We start from the raw sequence: 9699 nt of genomic DNA, 5'->3' as shown, positions 1-9699 counted from the left end.
AAAAGTGCACAAAGGACATGAACAGAAACTTTTCAAAAGAAGATAGACCAATGGCCAACAAACATATGAAAAAATGTTCAACATGTCTAATCATCAGGGAAATGCAAATCAAAACCACAATGAGATATCACTGAACTCCAGTGAGAATGGCTTTTATCAAAAAATCTCAAAACAACAAACATTGCCATGAATGCAGAGAGATAGGAACACTCATATGGTGCTGGTGGGAATGTAAAGTAGTACAACCTCTATGGAAAGTAGTATGGAAATACATCAAAGACCTAAAAGTAGACCTACTATTTGATCCAGCAATGTCAGTACTGGGTATCTACCCAAAGGAAAAAAAAGACATTCTTTAAAAAAAGACATCAGCACTCAAATGTTTGTGGCAGCACAATTCACAATTGCAAAGATGTGGAATAAACTCAAGTGCCCATCAACACGAGTGGATTAATAAAATGTATTATATGTATACCATGGAGTACTGCTCAGCCATAAAAAAATGGTGAACTACCTCCTGTATTATCTTGGATGGAGCTGGAGCCCATTCTTCTAAGTGAAGTATCACAAGAATGGAAAAACCAGCACCACATGTACCATTAATATCATTAAATTGGTACTAATCGATCAACGCATATATGCACATATGGAAATAACATTCGTGAGGTGTAAGGTGTTGGGCAGGTAGGAAGAAGGGGATGTGTAAATTCACACCTAATGGGTAGGGAACTGTCTGGGAGATGGGCATGCTTGTAGCTCTGACTCAGGTCATGCGAAGGCAATGTATGTAACCAAAGTGTTTGTACCCCCGTAATACTTTGAAATGAAAAAATAAAGGACACCTACAGAAAACATTTGCCCATAATTCATCTGACAGGGGACTAATACTCAGAGACATACTCAACAGACATGCATGTACAAAAGGCTCATAGCAGCATTATTATAATAGCAAAAACAAAACTGGAAACAAGCCAAAGGTTCATCAGTAATAGGATGAGTGAGAAAACCATGGTATAGTCATATAATGAAATACTATACAGCCATGAAAATGATCAGCTACAAGTAGTAACAGAGATAAATCTCATAGGATGTTGAGCAAAATAAGCCAGACACAGGAGTACATACCATAGGATTCCATTTATATACAGGTGAATGATAGAAGTCAGAATAGTGGTTAGATTTGTAGTAGAGGGAGGAGACAATGAATGGGACAGAACAAGTGATAGATACAAGATTATGTTCATTTAACAATGAGTCATTGAGAGGTACATTTATAATTTTGTGCACTTTTCTGTATACATGTTGCACTTAAATAAAAAAGATTAGTTTATAAAGACAGTGGTCTGGCTTTCCCTAGACTGATTTTTAGAAAGATGGATTCCCTTCAAAATGATGCTGCAGCCTGGGCTTCTCTGAGTCCACTCTCTGTTCCGGGCCCAGCTATTTCACCATTCACCCTTTGTTTGAGGGGAAGTGCAATGAGGAAGGGAAGAGTAAAAACAACTCTAGCCTTCCTAGAGCTTGCCTGGATCCCAGCCAAAGCAGCTGCAATTAGAGACCCCTCCCTGAGAAGTGAAAGTCTCTACACATCTATGCAAACAGTCGCAATCCTCAGAGCTAATTTGTGAGATGCCCCAGCCCTTTTCTTGTCTGGCATGTCTCACTCCAGGCTCCAAAGCCTCTGGGGATTCACAGGCTCCAGCATGGCCTTTGCGATTCCTAGGAATGGACAACCAAAACCGGAATTTAGGGTCCAAAATGAATTTTAGGGCCCAGGCCTATTCCTGTGATCTGGGCTTTATTGTTTTTGTTTTTTGGTTTTTGTGAAACAGGGTCTCACTCTATCACCCAGGCTTAAGTGCAGTGATACAACCATAGCTCACTGCAATCTTGAAGTCCTAGGCTCAAGCAATCCTCCCACCTCAGCCTCCTGAGTAGCTGGAACTACAGGTGTGTGCCACCACACCTGGCTGATTTTTTTATTCTTCGTAGAGACGGGGTATGGCTATGTTTCCCAGGCTGGTCTCAACTTCCTGGGTTCAAGCAATCTTCCTGCCTTGGCCTTCCAAAGGGCTGGAATTACAGGTGTGAGCCACCACACCTCGCCCGCATGGACAGTGATTTGAAAGTCCCCACTCCCTATTATATCTGACCCAAAATCGTCCCAGACTGCCCCTGTGATACCTGAATAAAATTCACTTATTCACTCAACAAACATATGTGAACATCCTACTGTGTTAGGCACTGTGCTGGGCACTCATCACAACTGTAAATACATACTGATTCAGAAGACCGTAGGCTCGTGAACAAAGGGGCCCTGGACTTATGCACCACTGAATCCTTAATACCTAGCCAAGTGCCTGGTGCAGAGCTGTTCAAATCATATCCAGGGAAGGAATGAGAATAGAGGGAGGGATGTTGTTGTGAAAATAAATATTTTCGGAGGGTCTTCTGGTGCCAGGTACTGCTCTAGATGCTGAGGATACCATGGTGACAAAACAGACAAAAGACTCAAGGAATTTACACTCTCATAGGCTGAAGAGGAGACTGGGAGACAGAAAATAAAATAAGTAAACGGGATAGAACGTAAAATGGAGATAAGGACAATGAAGAAAAATTAAGCGGAGAGAGATAAGGGGTTGCGGGATGGTGGGACAGTCTCAGGGGGGAAGGCATCACTGGGAAGGTGGTATTTGAGCCAAACCCTGAGGGCGTGAGAGAGCAAGCCACATGGCCAGGAAAGGAGCAGCATTCCAGGAAGAGAACACTGGAGGTGCAAAGCCCTCACAGGAAGCGTGCTCGAGGACCAGCACCAGCGTGGCTGAAGCGCTGTGAGCAAGAGGAGAGATGAAGAAGAGGAAGTCCCAGAGACCAGGTCACTTAGGCCATTGTAAAATGCATGACTTTTACTTTGCCTAAAAGGGGAAAGCATTGGAAGATTTTTGCAAAACTCAAGAGTGTTGTGTGCATCTTACATAAATACTAATAGTATGCATGACCAGGCACGGTGGCTCACGCCTGTAATCCTAGCACTCTTGAGAGGCCAAGGCAGGAGGATCACTTCAGGCCTGGTGTTTGAGACCACCCTGGGTAACATAGCAGTACCCCATCTCTACAAACAACTTAAAAATTAGAATGGCATGGCGGCACCTGCCCGTAGTCCCAGCTATTCAGAAGGCTGACACAGGAGGATCATTTGAGCCCAGGAGTTCAAGGTTGCAGTGAGCTGTGGTCATGCCACCGCACTCCATCTTGGATGACAGAGCAAGACCCTTTCTCAAAACAAACAAAACAAAACAAAAAGTAGTATCCATATTAAACTTTTCAGTAAACAAAGTTTTTAAAAATAATTCATTCTCATCATATGTCTCCCAATGAGATGCAGTGAGAAAGGCAGAGCATCACTTCTGTGATATTCCTGCCCCAAATGCACGTGATAACCTGACTCATAAAGGAAGCAACAGACAAGCCCAGATTAAGGAACCTTCCACAAAGCTGCTGGCTTATACTCTTCAAAAATGCAGTGTCATGAAAGATGGAGAAAGATTAAAACATATCGTTGCAAATTGAAGATGATTGGAGAAACATAACCGAATGTCATACGTGATCCTGATTGGATCCCGGATCATGAAAAAAAAATGCCATAAAGCACATTATTGGGAAAGTTGGTAATATTTGAATATGTACTGCATATTTGATTGTATTAGCGTTAAATTTACTAAATTTCAAGATTGAACTATAACGATGTGAGAATGTCCTTGCTTATAGGAAATAAGTGCTAAAATATTTAGCAGTAAAGGGGCATGATGTCTGCAACTTATTCTTAAATGGTCTAGCAAAAATAATTATGATTATAAATTTAGACATATACACATATATGTGGAAAGAAAAAAATAAAGCAAATGTGATAAAATGTTAACTGGTAACTCAAGGTGAAGGAAATACAAGAGTTCTCTGTACTATTCTTGCAACTTCTCTGGAACTCTGCAATGATTTCAAACTAAGAAGTTTAAAAGTTAAAAGAAAGAAACAGAGAAGCTGCAGTCAGCCTGCGCCAGTGCAGCCCCACCGACACAGGACATGGCAAGGCAAGGGAGAAGCTCAGGAAGACCAAAGTCCATCCCTCCCTGTGCCCAAGGAGTCACTCACCAGCTTCCCCCTGCAATGGGCTGCAGGGCCAGCCAGACATGGAGCTGAAGCCCTGGGTGTGAGGGTGGAGGGAGCGGCGTCCTCTGTCACACAGGCGCATAACCTCAGGGTCAGCCTCTGCCTCTGTCACTCTCATCCCCAAAGCCAGGCACCAAATCCCATCAGGCCTCCTTCAGGTTTCTGAGCTGCTTCCCAGGCTAATTGGACCAGGTTCCACCCTAGCTCTCTTGCCTAGAATCCTGTGCCCCTGGGTCCCACCAGAGCTCCCTTGCTGCTCCCTTCTCTTCGTGCTCTACCCTAGGCTGCCTGCCTCATTGCCAAGGTTCAGTCCACCTGAGCCTTGACTGGGTCTTCCTGGCAGACACAGAATGCTTAAACTGAGTACCCGGGCATGGGACTTTATTCCATATCGGACTTCTACTCAGCCTTGCACCAACAGTACCCTGTGCCTCAGTTTCCTCCCTTGGTGCCCAGAGTGTGCCCTCCTCTCACTCCACCCCCACCCACGAAGCCCCTCGCAGAGTTGCTGATCTAAAATGCACGATCTGTGTCTCAGAGCATCTTGGACTCCAGGGTTGGAGGAAAAGGGGAGTGGCCTTCAGCTGGGATGTCCCAGAGTAAGCCTTAGATGGCTGTGCCCAGCTGACGGCTTTAGGTTTGCTGTGGAGCCTCCTCTTACTGTCTCCTCCTCCTGCCCAAAACCAATATTTCCCTAATCGTTCCCAGGCCCTGTGCCCTTGGGCTGCTGGAGGAGCCGAGGAGATGAAAGACCGGGCTCTGTCTGGCCGCTGGCCCCACCCCACCTCCCAGCTTTCCTGCCTCAGGGATCCATCTGCCCGTCTCTGAGCTCCAGAACCACCCAGCTGCCTTGGGGTAGCTTCTCCTCTCGCTCCCCAGTTAGAGGATGAGGTTTCCTTTGCCCTTAAAGGCAGCTGGAAGGAGGCTTTTCTCCCCACTACACAGAAAGGAAAATTGAAGCCAGTGGGAAAGAATCTCCTCGCCCAAGCCTGCCTGGATTACTGCTGGCAGGGCCAGATGCGCCTCTCAAGGACCTGCTGACCCCCTGCCAGCCTGTCCTGTCTGACTTAGAGTGTCAGAGCTCTCAGGAGCCCCTTGGAGTCCTAGGCCCAGGTGACCGCGTAAGTGGCACTGCCGGAGGCTCCGGGCTCTGACCTTCCTGAGGGCACTGCCCTTAGTCCACAGGCTCACAACCCCCGCTGGCCCTCCTTACCTTGGCCCTGAGGCACCTTGAGGAGCAGGAGCAATGTGAGGGTGACAGCTTGCCCCAGCATCCCCAGAGGACAGAGAGGTCAGGCCAGGCCCTCTGCCCCACCGGACGCTCTGCCGAGCACAGCAGCTGTTAGTTAGGCAGCAAGAGGACGGTGGGAAGCACAGCGCCCTCACCGCCTGTCTGGCCACAGCTTCCTCAGTTCAAGGCTGTTAATGTGTGCTGAGAGCTGACAGGCTGCTGAGAAAGCCCCAGCCCCTGGACCTGGTCTGAGAGTTGCCACAAGATAAACTTGTGAAGTTGGCAAGTGGGTGGGTGCTCAGTGTTCTCAGGGACTCACAAAACCAGCTTCAAAATTGTATCCCTGGCCAGGCGCAGTGGCTCACGCCTGTAATCCTAGCTCTCTGGGAGGCCGAGGCGGGCGGATTGTTTGAGCTCAGGAGTTCGAAACCAGCCTGAGCAAGAGCGAGACCCCGTCTCTACTAAAATTAGAAAGAAATTAATTGGACAACTAAAAATATATAGAAAAAATGAGCCGGGCATGGTGGTGCATGCCTGTAGTCCCAGCTACTCGGGAGGCTGAGGCAGGAGGATCGCTTGAGCCCAGGAGTTTGAGGTTGCTGTGAGCTAGGCTGATGCCACGGCACTCTAGCCCGTGCAACACAGTGAGATTCTGTCTCAAAAAAAAAAAAAAAAAATTGTATCGCTTTCTCTGCCCCAGCCTGGCTGCTTCATTCAAAGGGCAGATGCCCCAGCAATTTTCCAATTCTCTTCATCCTACTGGCGGTACACAGAGCTCTACATGAGGACGAAACAGCCATTATCCCAGACTGGCCCATCACACAGAATTGTTGAGGGGAAGAGGGAGATGCGGAGGGCCTAGGATAGGGAGCTGAGACGCAGAACCCCAGATAAGAGGGTGATAATGTTGAAGAACAGGATGAGTAGCTGGGGTGACACAGGAAGAGACCCGAGAGGTTGGGGACACTAGGAAAATCTAACAGGCCTGGGGATTCTATGGAAGTGGATACCAAAATTTAAACATAAGCCAATCAAATTTTTTTCATTAGAATTTGGTTTTCTCCAAGTGTCAGGTCTGTACTTCTATATTCCTGTTGTACATCTTTTTCTACTTTCCCATAATAGTTCTCTCTGCCCTCTCTTGCCTTCTCCCAGAAAGGGGATGGGCCCATTTTTGCTGCCCTTCCCATCCGCACTTGGATTCCACCCTCCAGAAAGGGCCGGGCAGCTTTGGATGGCCTCAGGCCTCTGTGGAGGGGTGGGGGCAGCGACATCCAACTTCCCTGGACACTGGAAGATGGGGATCTAAAATGTAAGATCCAGGTCTCAGAGCATCCTGGACTCCAGGGTTGGAGGAAGAAGGGAGCAGCTCTCAGCTGGGAATTCCCCGAGTAAGCTTAGATGGCTGTGCCCCAGGGTTCATGCCCCTTTCTTCCGCTTTCACCTTAGCAGCAAATACTTTTGGTTCACTTCCGGTCCGCCCTTCTTCCCTTTTCCATCCTTCCATCCATTTCCAGTCACCCTGTCTCAACTCGGCAGCAGGAGGTAGACTGAGAGGGTCAGCTGCCAATAGAGGCAGCAGTGGGGTTCTGGGCAGAGCACTGGATTTGGAGCCAAAGACTTGAACTTGAACGCTCAGCACCTGCTGATCTGTGTGATCCTGGCCAAGTTACTTCCTGAGCCTGCAGAGTCAACAATATTTGCCCCTCTCTCTCACAAGGTAGTTTTCGAGATCAAATTAAAAAAACATACCTGAGAGTATGCATGTAAAAAACTCTAGACCTAGCTGAGGCTTTCGTGTTTTTGTTTTTTAAGCCCTGCATAGCTTTTTCCAGCTGGTCTAATGATATCATCTCTTCTCTCCTTTGTCTTTTCCCAAGGTGTAGCCTTCAACCCCTGGGAGTTTCCTTGGAGTTCATCTGGCCATGCCCTTGACCTTGAGAAGTGGTGTTCAAGACGTGGTAAAACAAGGAAGTGTAAACTTTCCTCACATAATGGATGGAACACAAGCTCTAACTGTGGGGAGCAACTAATGAACCACATGAATTAGGAATCGGCTTCACCAATCCTGAGTCCAACACCAGCTTCATCCTCCCCACCAGGCACGTGGGTGGCCCACCAGCCCCCGGAAACTGAGCTAGGAGTCGCCAAACCACTTTGTATGTGTCTGTCTTGTGGTCTTTAACAAACTCTACTACATCATAACTGCTGTTTGCTCTACACACTGCCCTCCCCCGCCCTGAGCTTTTCAACATAAAGTCTGTGTTCTCCTTAGCTTAGTGTTTCCAGAGCCTGGCCCAGTGCTTGGTACTTCACAGATGATTAATAGATTGTCAGGTGCTGAAGGAATGAATGAATTCCCCAGAGAAGATATTTCTATTCCCTTTGAGATGCAGTGATAAGCTAAGTCACCATGTTCCCCGCCCTCATGGAGTTTATACCTTGCCTTCCCAAGTCTGTGTGCAGAGAGCCCTCCTGTGCAATTCAGCTACTTTAACATGAAGACTCAAGACCCTACAAAGTCCACATAAACTCAGAGATGCCTGTAGCCCCATTTCCCATACATATTGCCCAAGTCTCTAAAAGTCTGGGACAGGAGACTCAGATGGGGCATTTAAATGTCAGCAGCCATCTAGGACTCCAAGTTTCATCAATCTCTGCCCTCTCATCCTTCCTTTTCCCAAACCATGCTTTCGCCATGCTTCAGTGAGTCAACTTCATTCTAGTAAATCCCACTTCTGATGCCAACTGCAAAGTTCATAAGTCCCCTTCGAATTTAATAATTCACTAGAAAGACTCACAGAACTCATTGAAACCTGTTTTACACATGGTGAAACTTTATTACAGCAAAACAATACAGAAGAAAACCAACCAAGGAAAGAGGTACCTAACTCAGGGTCCGGGAGTGTCCCAAACACGGAGCAGGTATTGAGCTTCCAGTTCTCCTCTCCCAGTGGAGTTGTGCAGACAGTGCTTGCTTCTCCCAGGAATTGTGTGTGACAATACAGACCGAGTACTGCCAACCAGGAAACCTTCCAAGTTTTGGCATCCAGTGTTCTTACTAGGGCTTCGTCATATAGGCATGGCTAACCTCAGTCTCTGATCCTTCCAGAAGTTGAACTGGTGCTCTGTGGCCAAAAATTCCCACCAAAGATCACATTGTTGGCACAGACTATCCTGCATGGCCCAAGGTCCTCTGTAGATGAAGACACTGGGGACATCCCAAGCAGGACATTCAAAGCCTTAGAGATTACCTCCCAAGAACCAAGAGCAAAGGCCAGCCTTCTCTTTAGGCAAGGTTAATCCTTTACTGCATAGTCAGAAAGATGAAGATGTAAAAGTAGTCAAAGATAAACCCTTCAAATAGGGCCCAACAGATATGACCAACCAATCTTTACAGATATGGCCAACCAATCTTTCAAGAACTCAATAAATAATTTCTGTGATACTAGACACTAAATAAGAGCTCGTTGCCTTTATTTCTAAGCATCTGAATATTGTCTGTGTTCCTGTTTCAATGAAACCATAACTAAACTCTTAACAAGCACAACCATTCTTTTTCTATCTCTGTTTCTCAGAAGGACTGGAAAATTGCTTCCCTTCTATGTATATTTATCTCTCTTGGGCTTTGACTTGTGGGAAGAGAATTAGCCAGTTATTTTTTTACATACTGGCTGAGGTAACTTAGAAGTTCAAGTTAAAGGTGAGGGATGCAATATTCCCATGAAGAAGATGGAAGGTGGACCCTCTTAAAACAATACCTGGGATATCAAATAACCTAATAGACCTGCATCTAAGTCAAGGTCCCAGGAGCAGCAGCCAAAGAGTGCAATCCACATTGTAGCTCATCTCAGAATTTCAACATGGGAAGAAACTTGTTTTTCCAGCTTCAAGGTGAAGAAACAACCCTGATGACGCAGAGAATTGGAGGCCATCTCCCTGACGGTAGCAATACGATGCAGGAAATAGGACCAATCTCTGCTCTTTTATGTTGGAAACAAGATGTTTCTACAGGGATGGGTGAAAACTTACCTAATGGGTACAATGAACACTATCTGGGTGATGGGCACGCTTGCAACCCTGCCTCAAGCAAAAGAACGTCGATACGTGTAACCAAAAACATTTGTACCCACATAATATGTTGAAATTAAAAAAAAAAAAAATTCTGAAAACTAAAAGAAAAAAGGATGTTTCTATACAAAATGTGAATGAAAAAGTTTTCCCAAACTGCAAGGGAAATTCACAAATGAATTGCCTTATGCAATTTAAAGATAATTAAATATAAATTTTGTTTTGTACAG

General features: G+C 46.1%; 1 protein-coding gene across 1 annotated transcript in view; it reads right to left on the bottom strand.

The window, feature by feature from the left end:
* Positions 1-5476, bottom strand: part of CD244 (CD244 molecule, natural killer cell receptor 2B4) — a 31574-nt gene extending 26098 nt beyond the window's left edge. The window contains exon 1 of the mRNA XM_012639533.1: positions 5381-5476. Within this exon, the coding sequence (XP_012494987.1) occupies positions 5381-5441 (61 nt within the window). The 5' untranslated portion in view covers positions 5442-5476. The remainder of the gene's footprint in view (positions 1-5380) is intronic.
* Positions 5477-9699: the final 4223 nt, after the last annotated feature.

The sequence above is a fragment of the Propithecus coquereli genome, unplaced genomic scaffold, assembly GCF_000956105.1.
Source record: "Propithecus coquereli isolate 6110/MARCELLA unplaced genomic scaffold, Pcoq_1.0 Scaffold140, whole genome shotgun sequence".
Taxonomy (NCBI): Eukaryota; Metazoa; Chordata; class Mammalia; order Primates; family Indriidae; genus Propithecus; species Propithecus coquereli.
This window is presented reverse-complemented; position numbering and strand designations above follow the sequence as displayed.